Source organism: Podarcis cretensis (genome assembly GCF_951804945.1).
Source record: "Podarcis cretensis genome assembly, chromosome: 3".
Lineage (NCBI taxonomy): Eukaryota > Metazoa > Chordata > Lepidosauria > Squamata > Lacertidae > Podarcis > Podarcis cretensis.
The window spans coordinates 28,558,957-28,584,909 of record NC_137172.1 but is presented as its reverse complement, the minus strand read 5'-3'; the positions used below and the strand labels follow the sequence as shown (position 1 = coordinate 28,584,909).

Below are 25,953 nucleotides of genomic sequence, written 5' to 3'. Positions count from 1 at the left end.
CTTTATTCTGTTTTTATTACCATTTGTTAGCTGCTTGGAGTGTATTTGGAGAAACATGCATACATAATAAATAAAAAATGTGGCAGACCTCTGTTAGAGACCTGTTACCAGTTATAGTAAGGCAACTTCCTATGTTCTACATCTGAGTAATAGAGTCCCCCCCTATCTTACCTGGGCTTACCTGTGGATTCTCATTCTGCATGGTCATAGTGTAGGCCAGTCTACTGACTCTAGATGTTTCTATAATTCCTCTCCCCAACCTTTCAGTTAGTGGGTCCAGTGTCGCCCACCTTCTAGTAACTCTGGATAGTTCATGTATAAGGGGTGGCCATTGTCTTAGCATATTCCTTTTCTCTCTCTCTCTCTTAAAAATCTGTTGAAGTTTTGATTAAGTTTTAGCATAGTTCATACTGTTGTTGACAACCCATTGGCAATTGTATTGGGGCACCTCTTAATACCTGAAGTGTTTCTTTGGATCTGGAGCTCGCTCTTGGTGTTCTGGAAAGTCTTCTCTTGCTGTTGTTTGCAAGATGACCCCCAAATGGTGACCAGGATGAGGATCTCTCTCAGTAAGCAACACTGCCTCACCCTGGTACCATGGAGAATGGGAATTCACAGGTAAGCCAAATTCGCCCCCCCCCCTTTAAGATGACACAAATGTTTTATCTGTTTATGCAAGAATCCTAGTGAGTTCAATCACAGATAGGGTTTGTGACAAAAATTAAATTTATTATGATTAAATGCATACAAGTGATTAGTTTAGTGCCTCTGTGAACCTTTGATTATCACTTGCCAACTTAATTTCCATTTTGTCTTTATGCAATCAGTGTATCCTACATATGGCCACAGCCTCAGTGCAAAGATTGCCGCAGGGAAAAAAAATGCTTGTGATACCATCAGCATGAAGCTTTTACCTTGAAGATATTGTCACAATCATTTGGGCTCCAAGTACAAATATTACCTTTAAAGAATGTTTCATGTTGCCACATGTGTTACTTCAATATTTTCCCCAGACTGTTTGATGACCAGATTATTTTTCCTCCTTTAAGTAATTACTATAAGGATTTCCCCCCTTTAAACTTTGTATTTCAATAGTTGCGTGAGTTGCTTTCTGAATGCAATTGTGTCTTGCTTTTATTTTCAGGTGGAAAGCACCAGAGGATGTAAATGGCAACCTGCAGCGCTATATCCTGTACATTGCCAATAATGAGAAAAATGCCACAGTTTGGAACGTCACCTATAATTCTACAGATCTTTTCCAGCACTATACCATCCGACACCTTTCCCCTGGTACTGAATACTTCATTAAGCTTGCAGTAAGTGGCACACACTCACATTCACTCACACTCTAATGAGACAGTCAAATAGATAACTTTTATGTGTATTTATATTTATACTTCCTTTTGACTATTGTGAAGAGTGTCGGAAGCATAATTTTAATTTTTGTATAACTTTAAGCAAGTTTTGCAACAACTTTAATGCCAAAGAAAGGGACTGTTGTTTTTAAAGACAACAGGGATAGGCAAAACCAACCAGTTCCTCACCCCATAGTTTTGAAGACTCCACCAAAGCTCCAGAGGGGATCCCAGAAATGAAATAACTTCCACAGTTCGCTACAAATTAATGATGGAAATTAAATTCAATTTGCAACAACCTCCTTCCTTGTTTCAAAAAAAAGCATCTCCCCAGTACAAGCCCTGGCCTTTTTAATGATTTGGGCTTGGGCGCGTATTGAGTTCACACACTGCCAGTCACTTTGCCACCAAACTAGCTCTCCCTTCCTCTTCTGTATCCTTCTCCTAAATGTACTTCATAGCATGGATGAGACACTGCTACTGGTGGCAAGAAGCTCTCCCGCTTCTCCCTCCCTCCCTCTACCAGTGTGCCATTGGAAAAGCATAGTTTCAAGGACTCCTGAGTCAAGACCTCTGGAGAACTTTGTTTTCTAGCATTCCTTGTACCTCAGGCACAGGTGTTGCAATATTCTTGTAGGTACTCCAGTAGAGGGAGGGATGTGCGTGTATGTGGAGAACTTGGCAAGTCCAGGAGAAGAAAGGTACAGGGGATTGCCTAGGAATCCACAGAGGGTGGAGGAACACAAGGAGGCTGGTGGGAAGGGTTGCTCATTCCACTGACCATTGCCATCTTTCTGCACACACTCAGGAAGACTAGATATGTTGTTCATGTGTTCACAAAGTGAGTACGAGCCAAGGGAGTTCACACAACACTATTGCATAGAGGCATTTTGTGTTGTGTAGATGGTCATATTTAACCAAGCCCCAATTTCCACATATTTTCTTTCTTTTTGGTGTGGTGAAATTTCTCTGTAAAACCCCACAAAAGTAAGTTTGAGAAAATACAAGTGGGGGAAGGTGTTTATTGCAAACTGGCAGCATTTTAAAATGTCTTTTAAATGTCATTGCTGTTCTTTTGTGCAGTCATTTCCTTTGGTGTGGGTTTTTTCTTTTTTTGATTACAGAACAGTTTAAGTTCCATGGTACAACTGAAAATACCTTGAATATAAACATGAGATTGTCCCTATTTGTTTTAAACACTCTCATCATTTTATAGTAATACCTATATAAGGACATTTGCTTTGATAAATGCCATAGAAAAATATTCTGCTCTTGATTATGAATACATTTACATTTATGTGTAGACACTCTGTATGCATTCATTTTGCTCAACATGCTCTTGAATGCTCTAAATATTACACCACATTATACCACGAAGAAAATAATTTACCTTCAAGTAACTATAAGGATCTGACTCAGAGTCCACCAAAGCAAGGACATTCAGACTAATTAAGGATGACTTGGAATCCATGTTGATAGCATTTGCTTGTCCTTTGGGTATTTCAGCATAGTAAACTATAGAGTATTATGTACATTTCCTGCAGTTTTGTACACAGTTAAGACACTCATCACACATGGTCCAGCTGAAATCATCCAGATGGGATGAATGTAACTTAAGGATGCAGCTACATCTGTTGTTCAAACCATAAGCATTAAGCGGCCTGTTAAATGGACTTTTAAAAACAGTATGATTGCTTCTTCTAAGTATAATCTACAATGAATAACTTTTTTTTTTAAAAAAAGATGATTTTCAGTGAACTCCAGTTTTGTTCTTGGGTATGAAAGTAGTGCTGTGCTTCATTTCTATTTATTTCCCATCCTTTGTCATAGGAGCTTGAGACAGCATACTGTACATGACCAGCATTTTTTCGTCACAACAATTCTGGGAGGTTGTTAGGCCGAGATATAGTGTCTGAATGAAGGTTGTTCAGTGAGCTTAAAGGCTGAGGGTGTTTTGAACCTAGATCTCCCTTGTCCTAGGCTGGTGCTGTAACCACCACAACATGCTGGCCTCATTGGATATATACATATATATATATAGAGAGAGAGATTAGTAAGCAGACCCTTATATGTACTAATGCTAAGAGTGTGAGGAGGCAGGAGACTGCAGCTATTCAGTGCTGAGGAAGAGGCACTTTTCACATGTCCACGGGTTACTTTTCTTCCCTTATTTTAGGACTACATCCAGTTTGCCCCACTGATACCTTGGCACAAATTAAGTTAGAAAGAATTGGCTGACTATAGGTGCAGATACCATAGGAATATCAAATGTGCTTTGCCCTATGGAGTAAATAGTGGTGTGTGATTGCAACTGATCTTACATCTAGCTTCACCTTTTCAGCAGCAAGGTATGATGAAACTGTTAGTTTTGTGATTTATGTAGCTGGATATTTGCCAAGAACAAGGGTGGAAAAACCTTTTCAGCACAAGGAGTGCATTCCTTTGGGGAGAACTTTTTGGGGCTACATGCCTATGGCAAGTAGGGGCTACAGTCAAAAGGGACAGGGCTAGAGTCACCCCACACTCTTTCTTTCTTGCACATTTACATCACCTATTCATTTGCGTAATCTCTCTCCATCCCTCATTCACAAGCACACATATGTGTGTGTGCACATGCAACAACTGTCAAGTCTTCTCTCTTGCTCTTTCTTCTTTTTTCCTCCTCAGCTGCCATCCTTCCTCTGACCCCATTCCCTGCAGCAATAAGGTTTTGGAAAGTTCCCGTTGCTGCATAGTGACGTGGGCAAATGGGAGGCGGCTGTAGAGTAGATGGTGTAGACTGCCCACCCCACAAGAAGTGGCCAATGGGAATTGGAAATTGCAGAGTCAGGAGAAAATGAAAGACAAAGTGCGAGATTGGTTACATTATGCTCAGATTAAAGAAGTTTTTAAACTTGATAAAAAGTTACGATTCCAGGTGGAAAAATCGAAGTTAGAAACGGAACTGAGCCTAAGACTAAGGTACTCTCAAGAATGTATAACTTGCTGTTAAAATGGAACACACAAGATGAAATGGTTAAATCGGCTATGATAAAGTGGGCACAGGACATTGGGTATAATATTATGTTTGAGGACTGGGAAAAGTTATGGACATTGGGCTGAATTTCACTGCATGTAATGCTTTGAAAGAAAATGTAATGAAAATGATATATAGATGGTACATGACCCCAGTCAAATTTGCAAAAATATACCACTTGTCTGATAATAAGTGTTGGAAATGCAGGGAAAGTGAAGGAACGTTCTTTCACCTCTGGTGGACTTGCCCTAGGGTTAAGGCCTTCTGGGAAATGATATACAATGAGCTGAAAAAGGTATTTAAGTATACCTTCCCTAAGAAACCAGAGGCCTTCCTTTTGGGCATCGTTGACCAGAGGGTGCTAAGGAATGACCGAACATTTTTTATGTATGCAACAATAGCAGCAAGGATACTCGTTGCGAAGCATTGGAAAACCCAAGATCTACCCACACTGGAAGAATGGCAGATGCAACTGATAGACTATATGGAACTGGCTGAGATGACTGGCAGAATTCGAGACCTGGGAGAGGAGACGGTGGAAGAAGATTGGAAGAAATTTAAGGACTATTTGCAAAAATATTGTAAACTGTATGAATGTTAAGGAGGATGCTTGATCACAAACAACTTGGCACCATTGAATTAGATAAACTGAACTATGAAGATAGGCTAAATTTAGGAAAAAATCAACTTTTAGATAATAATTAGGCTAAATTAAAAAGTTTTAAAAAGTTAAATGAATATATCTAAAATTTAAGATATAACATTGGAAAATTAGATAAGGTGGGGACAAGGTGATAAATTGCTGAATTAATTTTTATATTTTGGAACGTAGGAGAGGGAGATGTGAGGAAGTCCAAAAAGGATAAGAAAATATGTTATGAAATGTGATGTTTTTTGTATGTTTTGTTTATTATGTTATAATTTTTTAAAAAAACTATTAATAAATATTAAAAAAAAGAAGAAGTGGCCAATGGGTCTGAGTGGAGAACTTTCCAGTCCCATCAAGTTCGTTGTGAGATTCAGTATAGTTGCAGATTCAGTGGAGACTACAATCCTATAACCAGTTTCTGGGGTTTCCAGATTCAGGGGAACTAAATCCTGAGTGGACATGTACAGGAATACATTCTAAAAGGGAATGGAAGCAGATGGCTCCACATGATGAAAGTGATATGGCTATGTGACAAAAAAATGGCACAATATGCATTCACACACACTATATTTCATTTATTCACAGTAGAGGACATTGATCCCATTCTCCCACTTTAAAAAAACTTAGTATTTTTCTGTGTGATGGCTTGTTGAGTCTTCATTAATGAATTATGAACTGCTGTGCTTATGTAAACAATCTACACCTTACATATATGCATTGATTTCCATTTAATTGTCACTTTCAGATCAATGTATACCATAATGCCATTTTTGCAGTCTCTGTGCAGCCCCACAGAACATATTCTAGAAACTTTCAGCCTTCCCTGTTGATTGCCCCGAAAATGAGGAAATCCTCCGCAATTCTTTATCAAACTTGGGCTTAGGGTTATATGTGAACCTAGCTCAGTCCCTTAACTATGGTTTATTAACTATGAGTAAAGTTTGCTGGTTAACCAAGCTCTGTGGTTGGTTTATAAACCATAGTTGCATTGAACCATAGCTTAGAGTTATGAGTGATCCTGGGCTGTCATCACCCCAAAGCTTCAAATCCACAAGTGGGGTTACATAAAACTCAGACCCCTCTCAAGGCTCAGCTGCTCTTGCTGGAGCTTTTACTGTAACTATTCTGTTATGTTATAAACCAAGATTTAAATGACTGTCTGCCAGCACCTCGGCTTTATCTGTGATTCATGGACTGTGTGTAACATTGACCATGGTTAATGTTAACCATGGTTTAGTGTGATGTTTGAACTCTGGGAAAATTAAGGGGAAAGCAGCATCCAGGGCTGTTATATTGGAGTTTTAGATACAGTGGTACCTCGGGTTGCATACACTTCAGGTTACAGACACTTCAGGTTACAGACTCCGCTAACCCAGAAATAGTGCTTCAGGTTAAGAACTTTGCTTCAGGATGAGAACAGAAATCGTGCTGCAGCGGCGCGGCAGAAGCGGGAGGCTCCATTAGCTAAAGTGGTGCTTCAGGTTAAGAACAGTTTCAGGTTAAGAACAGACCTCCAGAACGAATTAAGTACTTAACCTGAGGTACCACTGTATTGTTAACCTTTTCAACAATGCAGGTGATTTCTTTTATCCATCCTTCATGAAGAGATGGTGACCCATAACACAATCAGATAGGGTGATCTCACCGGTCGCAATTTGTGTGTTCTATGGCCCATTAGCCCCTGTCTGGGCTTTTGGACAGAATTTTACCCCTTTACGGGGGAACCTGATTTTCATCCTGGATCAGGGGGTGGGACACCCCCACCCCCTAGCTTTGTCTATCTCTATTATTACACTTGGCTACTCCTATCCATTTTACTTAGAAACAATCTCTCAGACAAATGTGCAGATCATTGTAACTTCTAAGTACGATGATGAAATAAAATTGAACTCTTCAATCATATTTCTAAAATGTGACTGAATTCCCAGTTTTATTGCTACTCCTTAATTAGCCACTGGGATTTTTCTTATGAGTGCTCACTTTAAAAACAGAAGTTTCTTCTTTTTCTGTGTGAAAGTCCTCAGGCATTTATACTGTTTCAGGCCCAGATAATCAAACCTTCCTTTCGTTTGCTACAGTGCTGACTTTCTGTTACTATTTTAAACTTTTCCTAAAAAATAATAACTTTGTTTTCCCAACTAAGAAAGACTAAGATATAATTAGAGCGCAGCAGCTTGCATCTTTACCTGTGATACCTAGAATAGTTATGTTCATAAAAACTAAGGCACTTACAATTTTTAAATTTCATAACAAATGGTAAAGTTTTGTCTTATGTTAAGTAATAAAATTAACTTTAGAAAGTGGGTATTGAGAGATATATAAGCATGTATTATATGTTTTAATATTGATTATATACATATCCAGTGCTTTTCCATTGAAAAGCAAGAAAAACTACCTTTCCAAAATGTTTTTTAAAATATTTAAATAGCCTGCAAGTTAGCAGCCTAAATAAATAATGTGAAGAAAAACAATCCCTGCCTTTTCCAGCTCCACTTACTCACGTGGAGAGCCTTCACCCCTTCACACAGAAGCGGCCTTTCATCTCTAATTCCTGGGCATCCATGTTGAAAAAGAAGCCGGCAACTGGAAAGAGTGATACACAGCTCACTCTCTGGAGAGGCCTGCTCCTGGGAAAGGATCTTTCCTGCCATTTCATAGGCTTTGTGTAACTTTAACTTAAAATAAATCCCCACAAACAAGTGAAAAGGTATGAAGGGATCATGTTTTGTTTGAGATCTAAAAATATACAATCAATATAAGTCTTTACAAAGCCTCTTGAGTTCTGGCTTTTTTTCTGATTGGCATCTGCTGGGGATGTATTTATAGATTTATTGTTGTGACTTATTTATTTATTTTTTTTGGTAAAAGGCCTGCAGTGGAGGTGGCTGCACGATAAGTGAAGCTAACTCAGCAACAACAACTGAGAGTACACCAGAAGGTGTTCCTGCTCCTGAAGCCCAGTCTTATTCCTCTGACTCCTTTAATATCTCGTGGATGAAGCCAGAGTATCCGAATGGTAAGTGAACTCTTTTAGCCTCAAGTTAAAAAGATGATTAGTAAAGGTAAATTAATATTCTAAATGGCAGCTTATATGTGGTGCTTAATTTTTAATGATCATTTTAGCGCATAAAATACCTGAGATAGTATCATTGTCTATAGCTAGGAGACAGAAGTTTTCAGCCTTGCTTTGCTGTTTTAGTGGCTCAAAAGTGCTCCCTTTTGATGGTTCACATGTACTGCATTCCTTTGCCTAATGCATTTCCTGAACAACTGAACTGAAGGATCGTCTTTGGCACCTCTTAATAACGTGTTGATTTTTATAGCATTTTACCATAACTTTTGACTTTTGGATGTTTTATTTGTCTTGCATTTTTACTTTCTAAAATGGAGAGAGTAGTAAATGGATTAAAGCGATTGACTAGGAGATGGAAGGATAAGTCTGTTTCCGGTCTGTGTCATTTTCAGATGTGTTTGTTCATAAGTCTGCTGCGTCCTGTTTCTGCATCAAGCTGTGATCTTTTAAAAAAAGTATGGAAATCCACATTATTTTTAAACATATATCCCCACAAAACACAAGTTTTTATATGCATTTCAATCTAAAATACACACTTTTGTATGTATTTCAACCCAAAATGTGAACTTTTATATGAAGTTTGGTAAGTTTTCTGGGCTTTTTCCTTTGGTCAAGAACAGTATTTCAAAATTCAGAGAAATGTGAAAACTGAAAGGATAACAGCATTGTGAGCCAAATGATAGTTTGTGCAAATTTGTTTGTTTAGCTTACAAAAGCAGACCAATGTGATGTTGTAGTGTTTGAATTCGAATATGGACACTCAGGTTCAGTCTCTGCTCAGCCATCTTGAAATACCTCATAAGTTTTTAGGATAAAATAGGGTGGGGTACATGGAGGAGAAGGAGGGTTAAAATGTAATTTACAAGAATGTCCAACTGCTGCAGGGTGATAAAAGCTGACTTGGTCAAAGCTTTCCATTCTAAATAAATAATCACAATTACTGTAGCCAGAATTGTCACCTTTCTTAGTGACTCTGGGCCAATGGCTTTTTGAGCAACTGAATTTTAGCAGGTGAAACTTTTCCCTGGTATAGAGGTAAATTGTGGAGAATGCTTCACCTGCTCAATTCTGGTACATGAACAAGGCCCGTAAACATGTGGCAGTCTTATTTGCAGATACTTGCTGCTACTTTAAAAATAACAGATTTTTTAAAAGTACAATTTTTAAAAGTACCAAATGAATATTTGGTCTCCTAGCATTCCCCCTGCATCCTTAAGATTTATATAAAAATTACACTAAGAAATCAATTTGAGTACAAGACACTATTAACGAGGTCTTTGATAGACTAAGAGTTATAAATAACTATTGTAATCTGTCAGTTAATTTAAGTTTGCAGCTAATCTGCCTTCAACATAGCACTGTTGATTATTTCAGAATAATTTGTAAGCAATTAGGAATTTTAACAAGAAGCTTGCTCTCAGATATGCACAGCACTGAGTGTGGACGATGGGATATGTCACTATTATTATTTGTTCTGTGAATCATTGCCTAGGACTATTTCCATAGCCATTAAACCATTTATTGTTGTTTTAAACATGGTACACCAGGAATGCCTCTTAGGTTGCTTCCAGATGACCTGTTTATTAAGCATTCGTCCTGATTTGTTTGCACAAAGCTTGCATGGAGGTTATATAAATGCCCGCTCTTTATTGAGCATTTATTCTGATTTGTTTGTGTAGAGGTTAAATGGAAGCAAGAAGCAAACAACAGAAAGCGATGGAGAGAACTTGAAGAGACATATATGCAAAGATGGCTGTAAGATACTGTAAAGAAAGATAGACTTCCTATGAATTTATCATTATCCCACACTTTCTAGTGCAATTTCATCATCATTTTGCTTAGTGCAAAAAGTGGGTTTGTTGTGCCAGGATGCTTTAATCCACATTAATTTCACAAACTTACATTTACATGTATGTGATCAAATCCCTGCTACAAAATAGTTTGGAGAAATTAAGTCAGGAATGTGTCACTTGTGAACATTTTATTGCAGGACATAAATGATAAGAAATACATATTTTAGACAATATGTATTTTCCATTCACATTACAAGTGCAGAAAATGCAGAATCTGGTGTGAGCAACTGTTGTTTGTTTGTTCTTTAAATCACCAAATACAAAACTCAAAAGGTGGCCAGTCCTCCTTCAATGTTGAGTATACTGAATTTTCAAATTGGTATCAGAATCAGGTTTAATATTTTCAAGTGCTTTGTTAAGATTCGTATAATTATCTTCAGTATTTATGCTGAATAGTAGTGATAACAGGAATACACAATTGTTAAGTCTACAACAAGTTGGAACTCATTCTTGGAAACAAGGCAAAGTTATAATTTCAGTTCTAGCTGTTTTGTGTGATGTATCTTTACATCTTTACAATAACTTTATAGGTGTAATAAATTGTCCGTTATGAAAGATTCTAGGTCTTATATTGAAACCTAGTCAAGATTATAGGTGATTTTGTAGTGACAGCAGAACATGGTATTCCCTACTCTTACAATCCCAATGGGTCCACATAAATTGATGACTGCAATACCCTGTAGCTACTCATACACAGAGGTATCAAATAGCTAAATTTATCAACTATCAAATGTACTCTTTTACCTGTTAGGTCTTTATGTCCAGTAGATGACTACCAATGCACCTAGGTGCAAATGCATTTTGAACGGCCAGCACCCAAAGAGCAATATAGGCCCTGAGGAGTTTCACAGTTCCGACAGTCTTCTGCAGCCACGAAACCCATACAATGGCCAGATGACCCCCTGGAGTTGCACTTAATGTGACATGAGAGGCTGCAGCTAGGACAGTTTGCCATCTCCCAAAGTGCAGCTCAAAGCGTTTTGTAATTGTGTTACCCTGGCCAATACAGTCATACCTTGGGTTTGAATGCGATCTGTGTGGGAGGCACGTTTGCAACCCGCAGTGCCGTGTCTGCGCACGCACATGATGCAATTTGGCACTTCTGCACATGCGCAAAGCACCGAAAACTGGAAGTGAACCATTCCAGTACTTCCAGGCTCGGAGCAGTCCGTAACCCGAAAACGCGCAACCCGCAGTGTTCGCAACCCGAGGTATGACTGTATATACAGGTTCACGATACTATTTGGCAGGCTAAACTTTGCAGATATTTGACCTGAAACATTTACAGTTTGGTACCACCATGCCCCACCCCAGTCTGGTGCATGCTTCCCCCATCACCTGCAGTACATGTATTTGGGCTAGGAGAATGATACATCCACTGTCTCCTCCTGCCTGAAACAGGTTTCAGGTCATATGAATGGTCAGTTGGGTGATAACAGCTCATGAATATATGTTTGTGTGATTCTAGACACTAGTGAGCCACATGTGTATGTGTGTGTCATGGGGAGGAGTTGCCCAACAAATCTATGTCTTCATTATTTCCGTGAGCAAAATATGGAATAGCTTTTCAGGGTACCTATAAGAACATATCAATTCACAGTAGCTCCAAAAAGCTGAAATTCTTTTTTTTTTTTTTTTTTTTTTTAATGATTTTTATTAATTTTCCACACATAAAATGAAGAGCAATGTAACACAGTATTACTTCATAATCATCAATTCATAATCTTTTTTCTTTGACTTCCCCATACCTCCCTATCCCTGCATCCTTGTTTAAAATTCTTTAGCAACCCTTAAGTCCATTGTCTTAGTTCTTTTTCATAAATATTTCTTAAGTTTTTTTTTTTTGTTTACTGCTGCAATTCTTTACTTCTTACCCCCTGACATCTTAACATTCCTCAATTTTACAATTATTTTTAAGATATATCTTGAAGTTCTTCCAGTCCTCTTCCACTGTCTCTTTCCCCTGGTCCCGGATTCTGCCCGTCATCTCAGCCAGTCCCATAAAGTCAATCACCTTTGTTTGCCATTCTTCCAGAGTAGGTAGTTCTTGCGTCTTCCAATACTTTGCCAGTAGAATTCTTGCTGCTGTAGTGGCATACATAAAGAATGTCCTATCCTTCCTTAACACCACTTGGCCCACCATGCCCAAGAGGAAAGCCTCTGGTTTCTTAGGAAAAGTCCACTTAAGAACCTTCTTAATTTCATTATAGATCATTTCCCAGAAAGCTTTAACCTTTGGGCAGGTCCACCAAAGGTGGTAAAAAGTGCCTTCAGTCTCATTACATTTCCAACACTTATTATTAGGCAAATGATAAATTTTTGCAAGCTTGACTGGGGTCATGTACCACCGGTAGATCATTTTCATAATATTTTCTTTTAAAGCATTACATGCAGTAAATTTAATACCGGTGGTCCATAACTGTTCCCAGTCAGCAAACATAATATCATGACCTATGTCTTGTGCCCATTTAATCATAGCTGATTTCACCGTTTCATCCTGTGTATTCCATTTTAACAGCAAGTTATACATTCTTGATAAATTCTTAGTATTGGGTTCCAACAATTCTGTTTCTAATTTTGACTTCTCTTTCTGAAATCCTATTTTCCTGTCCTGTTTAAACGTCTCATTTATCTGATGGTAATGCAACCAATCTCGAACCTTAGGTTTTAGTTTCTCATAACTCTGAAGTTTCACCCTTTCACCATCGTATTCTATAATCTCATGATATTTTGGCCATTTAGAATCCATATTAAGCTTTTTTACTTCCCTAGCTTCCATTGGTGACACCCACCTAGGGGTTTTACTTTCCAACAAATCTTTGTATCTAATCCAAACGTTATACAATGCTTTCCTTACAATATGGTTTTTAAAACTTTTATACACCTTTACCTTGTCGTACCATAAATATGCATGCCAACCAAAACTATTGTCATACCCTTCCAGATCCAAAATGTCAGTATTCTCAAGAAGTAGCCAGTGTTTCAACCAGCAGAAAGCTGCTGATTCATAGTAGAGTCTTAAGTCCGGCAGGGCAAACCCCCCTCTATCCTTTGCATCAGTTAAAATCTTAAATTTAATTCTGGGCTTTTTGCCCTGCCAGACAAATTTTGATATATCTTTCTGCCACTTCTTGAAACAATCCATCTTGTCCACAATCTGCAGCGTCTGGAATAAAAACAGCATTCTAGGCAATACATTCATCTTAATGGTAGCAATTCGGCCTAACAAGGAAAGTTTCAGCCTTGACCATATTTCCAAATCCTTTTTAACTTCTGACCAACATTTTTCATAATTATCCTTAAATAAATTCACATTCTTGGATGTTAAGTTTACCCCCAGGTATTTTACCCTTTTTGTAATTTCCAAACCTGTTTCATTCTGGAAACTCTCTCTTTCTTCCATTGTTAAATTTTTTTCCAACACTTTCGTTTTTTGTCTGTTCAATTTAAAACCTGCTACTCGACCAAATGTTTCAATTAATTCTAATACTCTTTTAGTACTAGTGTCTGGCTGTTGCAAAGTCAATACTAGGTCATCTGCAAATGCTCTTAATTTATAATGTCTAACTCCGACCTGAACTCCTTTAACCAACTGGTCCTTTCTAATCATGTTTAACAAAACCTCCAGGACCGATATAAAAAGCAAAGGGGATATTGGGCAGCCCTGTCGTGTACCTTTTTCTATAGGTATTTCTTCTGTTACCACGTTATTTACAATTAATTTGGCCTTTTGTTGAGAGTATATTGCACCTATACCGTTTTCAAAACCTTGTCCTACCCCCATCCCTTGGAGATTCTTTTTCATAAAAGTCCAACAAATGTTGTCAAAGGCTTTCTCCGCGTCCACAAAAATCAAAACTGCTTTCCTGTTAATGTCAACGTCCAGCAGCTCCAAAATGTCTATAATGTTCCTCACATTGTCTGACATATGTCTACCTGGGAGAAAGCCTGTTTGGTCCTTATGAATCTCATCTGCCAACACTCTTTTCAATCTTTTTGCCAAAATGTCTGCAAAAATTTTGTAATCCACATTAAGTAAAGATATAGGGCGGTAGTTTTTAACTTGGTTCTTCTCAGTCTCTGTTTTCGGTATAAGTGAGATGAAAGCCTCTTTCCACGATTCAGGTGCCTTTTTCCCCTTTAAAATTTCATTGCAAACTTCCTTCAATGGTTGTATCAGCCATTCTTTCAGCAATTTGTAGTATTTGGCCGTCAGGCCATCTGGTCCTGGTGATTTTCCCAATTTCATATTTTGAATGGCACCCTCTATTTCTTGTTCTGTTATTTCCTCATTTAAGATCCTTTTACTTTGTTCTGAGATTTTTGGTAAACCGTATTTTCTGATGAATTCTTCTATTTCTTGCTCGTTGGTTGGCCCTTGTGCGTACAATTTCTTAAAAAAGCTTTGAAAACAATTGTTAATCTCGTTGGGTTTGTGGATAATCTTTCCATCCATTTCTAAACTTGTTACCGTGTTCATTTTCTGCCTTTTTTTCAATTGCCATGACAGAAGTTTCCCACATTTATCCGCTGACTCAAAAGTTTTTTGTCTCATTTGCTTTATCTTCCATTCTATTTGTTGGTTCATAAGTTCCATGTATTGCATCTGATGAAACTTTATTTCTCTCAAAATCTCATGAGACTTTGGTTTAGACCTCAACTTCTTCTCTCCTTCTTTTATTTTTTCTAAAATTCTTTCCTTCTTTTCATTTTGTTGCTTCCTCTTAATAGAATTTTGTTGAATTAGGAAACCTCGCATCACGGCTTTGCTTGCGTCCCAGATTATTCTTTTTTCCACATCTGTTTTCCTGTTGATCTCAAAATAATCTTTTAATGTTTTAAGGGCCTTCTTATGGATCTCTTCATCCTTGAATAGGGTGTCATTCATTCTCCATCTAAAGGAACCAGTTGTTGTTAGTTTCATCTCCATCTTGACCGCATTATGGTCGGAGCACGTTTTTGGGCAGATTTCTACTTTTTTTGTTCTTGACGCCAGACTACTAGAAATCCAAATTTGGTCTATTCTTGTCCATGTCATTTTTGCTTCAGAGAAGAAGGTTCCCTCTCTCTCTAGAGGATTCTTTATTCTCCAAATATCAATCAAGTCCATAGTTTCAGTCATTTCGAAAAAGATCTTTGGTAGTCTCCCTTCTTTTGAAATCACTTGTCTCTGTGCTTTATCCATGTTTGTTGAAACAACTCCGTTCATGTCTCCCATCATTAGGATTTTATAGTCTAAAAAGTCAACTAATGTCTCATGCAACTTCCTAAAGAATTCGGCCTTCCCTTCATTTGGGGCATAAACTCCCACAATTAATATCTTTTCTCCTTGAATTTGTATTTCAATTGCCAGGTATCTTCCTTGTTCATCTTTAAATATTAATTTTGGGGCCAACTTTTCCTTTGCATAAATCACCACACCTCTTTTCTTTACTTTGTCTGATGAGATGAATTCTTGACCGAGTCTCTTATTTATTAGTAATTTCCTGTGTATCCTGGCAATATGGGTTTCTTGCAAACATATTATGTCTAATTGTTCTTTCTTCAAAATGTGAAAGACCTGTCTTCTTTTCCGAGGAAGGTTCAAACCATTACAGTTCCAACTAAGGAGTTGCAGAGACATTTTGTATTTAGGTAGCTGTTCCTCCAACTGCTCCAAGTTTCTGCTCTTCCTCCGATGGTGGTAGTGAAAGTCCAAATGACAGATTTGCTATATCGGGTGGTTCCCTCTCCTCCACGGTTCCTTTCTGCAAATCCTCCAGATACTTCTCTAGAAATAGTTCTTTGTCCTGAATTGTTTTTATTTTAATCTTCCTTCCATTGAAGTTAAAGGACAATCCTTGTGGAAATTCCCATCTGAATGGTATGGTGTTTTTCTTCAGCAGGTCTACTAAACTCTTGTAATATGTTCTCACCTCTAAAATGTATTTAGGAATGTCCTTAAAAATCTGTATCTGACAATTTTGGATCACCAATGCCTTTTGGTAATGCAAATTCAGTATTCTATCTCTTTCTTCTTTTGATCTCAATGTAATTAAGCAATCCCTTGGTTTTTTATCCTGCCTTCTGCCCAGTCGAAAGGCTGAAATTATCTCAAGTTCCTCATCTTCCTCCCATTCTTCCCGCCAAAAAGTTATAATGTTCTCTGTGAGAAATTTCACAAGGTTGTCCCCTTCCACTTCAGGCACCAATCTAAATTTTAAATTCTTCTCTTTACGTTGAAGTTCCAGTAAGGAGAGGGCTGCATCATGCTCATTCACTTTTTTAACAATAGGCCCAAATTTTTCCCTTGTCTCTTCAGCTGTTATTTTTGCACTTTCTGCAATCTTTCGTGTTTCTGAATTTTCCTGGATTAATCTATTTATAGAATCTGTGTTCGATGCGACACTAGCCGTATTCACATCCAACCTTGTTGTCAACTCTGTTAATTTTTTAGAGTTCTCTGTCGAAAGTTTTGTCAATGCTTCCAGGGATTGATTTATTTTAAGTAGAGCCTGAGTCATAGGATCCATAGAAGCTGGTGTTTTTTCCTGCACAGCTGCAGTTCCTGATATAGAGGCCCTTTTCTTGTGAGCTTGTTTTGATTTCTGCCTTGTTACTATCTCATCTGTAGGGGCACTCATATCCTCAAGGTCGTTCTCACAGAGTTGATTCCCAAGTGGAAAATCCCACTGTTACTTTTTCAAGTGCAACAGTTTCAGATAGAGCCCTCTAGAGGGAGCATTCAATTGTATCCAAATGGCAAAGATGGAAAAACAACAAAGAAGCAAGGGAATACAACAGTAGCCAAAAGTTTCCAATATCCAAATTGTAAAGTCTCTATTTTTCTATATGGCCAAAATGCAACAAAGTACATCTAAGGTCCGATAACTTTTTTGCAAACAAGTCCCCACTTCTCAGAGTTTGACAGACCACGTCCCAGGTGTCTTGTTTGGGCAGCCCGACCCCAGGGGATTTGGCAATGGAAGTTCTTAATTTTCCATTAATTTTCCAGCAGATAACAACGTTCCAATCCCTTCCCCCCTTCTCCTGCCAGTCTGGGGGGAGGTTTTAAGTCCGATGTCAGTTTGACAGCTTAAAAAAATTAGAAAGGTTCCCTTTAAGTGCAGCTTGATTTTCGTTGCTTTATTCCTTCTGCAGTTCCGGGGAGGCAGACTTCCTTAATTTTTGCCTTTCCCGTTTTCAGCCAATTTTATTTTTTTAAAAGTCCCGTTACTTTTCCAATCTTACTCACGGGTGTTGTGGTCAAATTCCAATTGCAGGAAGGAATCGGCGCTCTCCGCTCATGGCGACGCGGCTTCACTCCGCTAGCTGGGTGACGACTCTCAGCACCGCGCTTACCCCGATGCCGCTCCGAAGCCTTTAAAAAGGCTCCCTCACAGTACCGGGGGGCGCAAAAGGTGCCCACCGAATCTCCTTTGTTCACAGGCTCCGCGCCTGTGATTTTAGGGGTCCCCCGCTTGCCGTAGCGGGTAAGACCCGAACTAACGGAGCAGTCCTGCCTCGGAGCTCGAGGCTCGGACCGCCATTAAGCGCTGGCGCCGACCGGAAGTCCAAAAAGCTGAAATTCATTGCTTATTGAGATTTGCAACCAAAACATGCTGCTGCAAAGGATGGAAGTACTATATAAGAAGCTGTGCATTTGTGAAGGAAACACTGTCCTGACTTGAACAGGCAAAAAGAATAAAATGTTTATAATTGAAGTTGACATTTAAACTAACTGTAAAAAGCAGCTTATTTCCAAGTACAGAAGACAAAACCTATGATAAGTTCTACAGCCCATTAATTACATTCACAGTTCCATTATAGGCAGTCCTGTGGTGCATTTTACAACTTCCATACAGAGCACTAACAATGTTCCCCTTGGATGTGCAGAACATTGGGTTGATTTAGATATCAGGGTAAAGGCAACAGAGGGTTAGGGGGTCAGGAGACCAATTATTTGCTAACTACCATGTAATTTCAGTGATAATGGCAATGGTATGGATTCTCTTTCTAATGTTAACTATAATGTGGATGTGATATCCCTGGGATCATTTGAAGAATTTTTACATACAGATAAAAAAATAATAGAGAAGCAGAAAGCTCTCAGTTCCATTTGGAAACTACAATTTGAATGACAGTATCACTAGGCAGATAGTGGGAAATATTGTACTCTTACATCTCTATGGACCAAATTATCTAATGCCTGGCATTCTCTATAGTCTGGAAGTTGGTCCCCACCCAAATGAAAATGCCATTAAGATTTCAATTGGAGCAGAAACCCTTGGGATTGTGAATGTCTCTGCTGCCATCTTGGACCTGGTCCCTCCTGGGTTTCCTGATACAGAGGCAAGGAAAACTGCACTCTGGACTTTAAGAAGGCCAACTTCAAAAAGCTTAAAGAGCTACTGGGTGAGATCCCATGGTCAGAAATACTCAGAGAGAAGTGAGTCCAAGATGGTTGGGAGTTCCTTAAAGGTGAAATATTGAAGGCCCAAATGCAGACAATTCCAACAAGAAAGAAAAGTGGGAGGCATCTAAAGAAACCAGTGTGGCTGCATAAGGTGCTTACAGATGAGCTGAGATTTAATAAGGGCATGTATAAGAAAGGGGAAATCGCAGAGGAGTATACATGAGTAGCCAACCATTGCAGGGTGAATGTCAGGCAGGCCAAAGCTCAGAATGAGCTCAGGCTCACAAGAAAGGTTAAAAATAATAATAAAAGGTTTCTTTGGCTATGTTTAAAGCAAGAGGAAGAGCAAGCAAGTTGTAGGTCCTCTGCATGGAAAAGGCAGAGAAATGCTATTGGGTGACAGAGAGAAGGCAAAACTGCTCAACACCTAATGTGTCTTTGTCTTCACCCAAAAGGAAAGCAGTGCTCAGCCTGGTGATAAGAGAATCAACATAAACGTAAAGTTAAGCAATGTAAGTTCTGAACTCCACCCACCCAGTGTCACTGAAAGTCTCCTGTCCAACTCCAAAATCAGCAGAAAATCAGCATGCACCCCCCATGGTATATTTTTGGGGAAGCAGGGCTAAGAGTGGTTCTAGCTTTACTTCATCTGTGGCTAAAGAGTAGACCCACATTTAGCACAATACTTTTGGCCTGCCCACATCTTTACCTAATGTCATATATAACACTACATTTAGGGCATCTAAGTGTGGCTTGGTCAAAACGGAAAACACAGCAAGAGATCATTGCTAAATGGTATTACAAAACAGGCCCCTCCCAGCTGTCAAACTTGGGCGGAAGGTGATGGGGAAGATAAGGAACTGACTCACCGGGTTGAATCCAATTCCCCATCTCTGTCTTAACTCCATCATTAGAGAAAACTTCCTTTTAGTTGCTGTATGGCAACGAAAGAAAACTCACCTCTGCTTACCAGGTGCAATACAAATTATTGTATTTTTTGCTCTATAAGACACACTTTTCCCCTCCTAAAAAGTAAGGGGAAATGTGTGCGCGTCTTATGGAGCAAATGCAGGCTGCGCGGCTATCCCAGAAGCCAGAACAGCCAGAGGGATTGCTGCTTTCGCTGTGCAGCGATCCTTCTGGCTGTTCTGGCTTCTGGGATAGCAACACAAAGCCTTTTCAGGGCAGCGGGAAGAACGCTCCCCCTGCCCTGAAAAGGCTTTGCGCGGCTGTTCGATTCCTCTTGCTGTTCTGGGATTCTGGGATTCAGAATATTTTTTTTCTTGTTTTCCTCCTCCAAAAACTATGTGCGTCTTATGGTCTGGTGCATCTTATAGAGCGAAAAATACGGTAGCTAACTGAACCCATAGCACCCCTTTCCTTTTTTTTTTATAATAATTTTTATTAGTTTTCCAATTTTTAAAACAAAACAACAGCAACAACATAAAGACATCAACAAATACAAACAAACACACAAATATAAATTCTTAACCTCATTTTCATAAACCTCCTTTCTCGGACTTCCCCATACCTCACCCTTTTTGCATCCTTATTTTACAGTTTTTCAGCAACCCTTTTCGCCAATTAAATTTAAATTTATTAAATTTCTCAATTTCACCTTAAGTCATCAAACATTTTCAGCTGTAATTCTGCATCTTCCTTCCCCTTGACATTTTAACACTGATCAATATTGTAACAATTCTTAAGATAAGCTTTGAACTTCTTCCAGTCTTCCTCCACCGTCTCTTTCTCTTGGTCACGGATTCTGCCAGTCATTTCTGCCAGTCAGCACCCCTTTCCTTCCAGGTCTGCAATTCCGAAGTAATGTCTCAGTTAATAGCAATTTATTTAAACATTCGTATTTGTCTTAATTTTAAGAACAACAGCAAAAATTAACATTGCAGAGGAGGGGCCAAGGTCAAGAGATGGATAAAGGAATTGTCTTTTGACTCGTACTACAGCAGTATGTTTAAAATATGGATCACTAGTTTTTCTAGGTCTGAAGGTGTTAGGATTCTAAATGGTCGCTATATATCTTCAGTGTCCTTGTTTTAATCCACACATGCATTTGCATGCAGAGTGGGGCCGTGAAACGGAATTGCCTCAACTTTCCCAGCTCGATTGCTTTGACTTACACTTCAGAAACAGGTCTATTAAGAAGCAAGTCTATTAAGGTCTACTTTCTTTGGAGCGCTTTAATTTTACTTTTTAACGAGATGGGGTCAGTACTGCTTCATTGGACTTCTCGTGTTTTACATAGAGATTTGTTTTGGTGGCACATGTATGTTGCTGCCTCTATTTTGGAACCCGTGGAGATGAGAGCATGTACTGCCTTGAAGTTCTATTAAAAGACTGTTGCTTTCCTCCCTCTTACTTGTTATGATCTTTTAAATAAAGCCTTTTAAGTTTCTCTTTGTTTTTGTTTGTTTAAATAGGATTTATCACTAGCTATGCATTGTACATGGATGGCATTCTTGTACAGAATTCTTCCCAGCTCAGTTATTTTACTTCTGGACTTTCTCCTTGGAGTCTACATTCCTTCAGAGTTCAGGCATGTACTGCAAAAGGCTGTGCGCTAGGCCCACTGGTGAGTACTTCAATTTACATTCTGAGAATGTAATAAATGTCAGATGGCAGCGAATATCAGACTAAATGGTGATGATTCACACTGGTCAGTACTAACCCATCTGGCAAAATGTGACATTTTATAAAAAATGCCATTAAAAGCTGCAAAGGATTGGAATAGGTCACCACTAGGCACTGTTCCAAAATATCATATAGATACAGTAAAGACTGAGACAGGGAGTGTGGAAAGGGGAGGGGCAGAATGTAGAGTGAAACGCATATTATTAAAATTAAAAGAAGTTAATATGTTTAAGAGGTGCAAATGTGGTTTAATCTGATTTATAAGGATGCAATTAAAAGAAAAATTGCTATTCTAGTAATGAATAAAAAAATTCTAGCCTCTGCCTCAACATAAAAGTTTGAAGATAATATAAAGTTTGTAGAAGACCAAACCACATTAAACAGCATATTATCAACATCAATGCCTAATATGGTATGTTGTTCTGAAAAAGGTATGGATGTAGGATTAAAGGGTATGCATTTCTGAATGTGATGCAGCAGCAAGTAACATACTGAGAATTTTAGAAATGTATAACTCTTAGTACTGAAATAATAAGTTGGAGGTTTAAATGACATCTACTTTATTATCTAATATTGACAGCTCTTTGGTTCTGTAACCACTTTGTGCTCCCCTAATAAGTATTTTTAATTATATAAATCTAAAAATAAAAGCACCAGAAGTTATTTAATAATATCAGTGTTTTCTAGCATAAGAAATAATCACATTCTTTGGTGATCTTGCTTCTGACTCTAATAAGAACATTCCAGAATGACACGGTGTTGTGTCAAAAACAACATACCGTCTGTCTTTATGAGGTTTAATCTTGTTAAAATTGAACTTGCACTTTGCAGTAAAATATGGGAAGAAAAGCTCCCCTCCCCACCCAAGCTTTTATTCAAGAATAAAACCCCACTGAAATACATACTCTAGCATTTCTGGCAAAGTTTTCCTTAACAGGCTCTCACTTTGTAATATTAGCTTCACCGTACGAAGATTACATTTTTTAAAAAAAAGGACACCAGGACTGAAATTTTTATTTTGATTTTTGATCACATTTCCCTTTTTCTTCCCAAGATTCATTGCTTTAAAATGCTAGTAACATCATCCATCTGTAGAACAGGATTGTAGACTTTATTACCATTAAACATTTTATAGCTTGGACGGGGTTGATGGATATTTACTCTTAAAAGCATGAGTGGCTTTTTGCCAATTTTTCTACTCATTTTTTTTAAAAAAAATATCCTGGAAATTTAGGGAACAGTGCACCAAAGACTCGTGCAGCTGCTGCTGTTCAAACTCCATTCATCTCTGTAGGATTTGTGTGGGGCTCCCACACAACCGCTATTCAAATGCACAGAGGTTGCACAGCAACAGCAGTGCTGCTTGAACCTTTCCCTTAAACTTTTTTTTGTTTTGTTTAAGGGGTCCTGGTTCCAGTGAGTTGGCGTTAATACTGAATCACTTCTCTCTAATTTAATGCACAGATAGTAATACTAAGCATTTCAGATGGTAGCATTGCACTTGCTGCTCACAGTATATTTTACTTGTACAGAATTGCAATAGTCTCAAAATATTCCGCCGTGTTCTGAAAGAAACTAGTAAGCAACTGCACTTCATTAAAGCAGAAACTCGGCCCTGACTTTCAGTGCAATTCAAAGTAGGGGTTTAGAGTCGACCTAATACTTATCTGTATCGCCTGCTCAGAATGCAAACTATTTTCCTGAGCCAGTGATCCATCTCCAATCACAAGAATTGAAATGCAATGTCTTTATTTAGAGAGCAACTCACCTAAATGCTGCCAGGAAGTTAAAGCAACACATCTTCATTTGATTTTCTGAAAGATTTTTCCCACCATTACCATTTATATCCAACACTTGGTTTAGAAATATATATTTAGCTCATTGAGAACTTTAAATAGAAGCAGGGACATCTCCCTGTGGTAAACTGATATTATCCTTCCAGCTATTTTTGTTGCTGATCTTTTATTTAATGTGCCCTAATCGATTGAAGAGATGCTTTGCAACGCAAGCACCTCAAAGAAGCAGATTTTTGAAGGTAGCAGATTTTAATTAGTTTTTTATGTATTGCTGTTGCATAATACGTTGGCTTAATGTTTTTTCAGAGAAGCTGTGTATGATTTCAAATTTAATGAAAATCTGGGAAATGGATAAATCAGAAATAATTAACTTACCCTTAATATATAAAATAGTTATCCATTTGGAATCTCTACCGATTTCACTGTGCTGTTTATGGAAGTACATAGCTGTTTAGAACTTTGATCCATCTGGGAATCATAAAAACGCATCTGATAAACAGAGTACATATCTCAAAACTACAAGTATGTACTTTAAGAAAATGATAGATAAATTAATATATACTATACAATTGCCATATGATTTTGAAACATCATCTTTATTTTGTCATATGTTCTCTTATTTGGAAAAATATTAAGCACAGTTTAAATGTTCTTACTTGATTGTTAGTTGTGCTTATCTTTTAAATTTTATTTAATTGAAAAATTATCAGTTTATAAGCCATTGAAAGAAAGCCAAACAAGTTTTTTGTCCACTCAATTTTTATGTTTAATGTCTTGCCTGCATAATAAACAATATGCAATTTAAGATACAGTACTGAAAAAGCATAACTATAAGTACAATGCATCAAGTGCAGAATGGCATATAGGCATTTAATCCAAATTGTCTAAAAGTACACAGGGTAAATTGTGATTTTGCTGAAAATTATGAGGACTGCAGTGCCTTATATTATGTAAGGCACAAAATATGAATATGATGAAGCAGGTGCACAATAGAAAAGAATGAGGGAAACTTGAGCTCAGTTTTATATTACTAAGCACACTCCGACTCTGAGAAGCTTTTTGTTCTAATGGTAAAATAATAAAACAATAATTATGGAGACACAGATAATTGAAAATTAATGTCACACATCTATCACATATGGCAGCCTTTGCTACATTTTGAAAGGTAGCACTAATGAAATTGGTATACACCAGTTTCAGTACAATTCCACAGGAGTATGTGGCTTCAGGATGACTGTCTACGTGTGGAGTCGTGTTTCATTTGAACGTTCAGCATCTTTGAGTGGTTTAGCAATATTTAGCCCCACCACCCTGTCCTGCAGTCCAGGCATATATAAACTTCTGCTGTTTTAATGCAGTCATTAACCTGTGTTCTAGGATCAGGGTTTGCCAACATTTTGGGGTTGGTGAGTGCATTTGGAATTTTATGAATTTTGCATTAGGAATTTTGTTTTTTTTGTGGGGTAAAAAAAAAGGTCTGACGCATCTAAAAGAAAAGAGAGAGAGAGAACTATGAAATGAAATGATACAGGCATGAACCTCCTTCAGCCGCCCTACCCAACCAATAGGAAACAGGCATACCAACAGCAGCCATCACTTATAGATGGAAGCTCTTTGCCCCACTCCTCTGTTTAGAGCAGAATAAAGAGTTGTGTCCAGTCCTGGCTTCCAGTGAAATGTGGGAATGTTTAAGAGGCTTTGTTCAATGGATAGACCAAGCCAGTGCAAACCCAAACTGAGCAGGAAGAACATACTGTCTCTCATGCATTGTTCATGTTTGAGGCGATATTTATGGAGACTTTTCATTGGCACCATAGGAGATACTGACAATCACAGGCAGGCAGCACATTGGTGATCCATATTGTAGGTACATGAAAGCTGAAAATAGCCATTGTAGGATACAGGGTCATAGGTAGCTATGTAGAGCAGGCTTTGTCAACCTTGGCCCTCCAAATATTTTTGGCCTACAACTCCCATGATCCCTAGCTAGCAGGACCAGTGGTCAGGGATGATGGGAATTGTAGTCCCAAAACATCTGGAGGGCCGAGGTTGACAAAGCCTGATGTAGAGGATCAGATGCTGCCAGGAGCGGGGGTGGGGGTGGGGCTAGAGGGGAGGGGTGGCATGTACCTGGCCTTTTGTCAACCACATTGCTGAAATTAGTGGGAGGGCAATGGAGGCCAAAGGGGTGGGGGCAAGGTCAGCGTGATGGAGGTGCAGCAGGAGGAGTGCAAGATTGGCTCCATCACAGTGCTCACACCTTCCTGCCACCTCATCCCTCCCAGTAATTGCAGCAGTGAAGCTGTTGAGAGGCCAGAAGCACACCACTGTCCCTCCCTGGAGGCTGCTGCTGCTGGACAAGACTGTAAGTATGGAACTAGAATGTGGTCTCGGGGCCTGAAGCAAAAATATAGACAGGAAGAAATAAAAATTGGGAACAGGAAGAAAGACAAGGAGGACTTGAACTAGGAACAGAAGACATTAGGCAGAAGTAACATGGGAATGGTAAAGGTTCATGTGGCAGGAAAGAAAGTGGATAGTTCCCAAACGTCATACTCAGGAAGCAAACAACCCAGCAAGTGTGATCACAAGAAACATGAAGCAACTATTTCTGTTGTGTTTTCCTTTTGAAGGAGGAGAGGGTGGCCACAGGTTTGGCAACTTTTTACCTGTGGCTACAAGAAAGCATGGCAGGGAGATGAGTTCCTTTGGGGTACAGACAAGAGCTCTCCTAAGGTGCAAAGATCGATGGATATAGAACAAAAAGGGCACATAGTGTCTTGGAAACTGCTCGCTAAAATGGTGTTACAATACCTGCTCTCAGTTGTTTGGCAGGTGGGTTTGATAGTATTGACAGAAGACATTCATTCACAGCAGCAAAAAGGCAACAGTCACATCACAGGGCATCTGTCTCTTCCCCACTCCATCACCACAAGCCTTAAGACCTTTTCATAGATGCTAGGAGCACTGGGGCTGCAGGACACGTTTTAGGTTGAAGAGCTTATGTTTTACATATAGGCAATCTTGGATTTTATCCCAGGGCACAAGCCAATCACTAGGGAAAGGGGGAGGCCCCCTCCCCTAGGCACATCTGAGCCAATAATGAAAGGCACTGCATGAACCAATAGTCTTGCTAGCACTGGCAATGGTTGACATGGATTGCCTAGTCT

General features: G+C 38.7%; 1 protein-coding gene across 1 annotated transcript in view; it reads left to right on the top strand.

The window, feature by feature from the left end:
- The window catches only part of USH2A (usherin), a 446,098-nt gene that overhangs the window by 204,152 nt on the left and 215,993 nt on the right, over positions 1-25,953 (top strand). Inside the window, exons 34-36 of the mRNA XM_079968364.1 lie at positions 1,145-1,316; positions 7,889-8,036; positions 20,777-20,928. Of these exons, the coding sequence (XP_079824490.1) occupies positions 1,145-1,316; positions 7,889-8,036; positions 20,777-20,928 (472 nt within the window). The remainder of the gene's footprint in view (positions 1-1,144; positions 1,317-7,888; positions 8,037-20,776; positions 20,929-25,953) is intronic.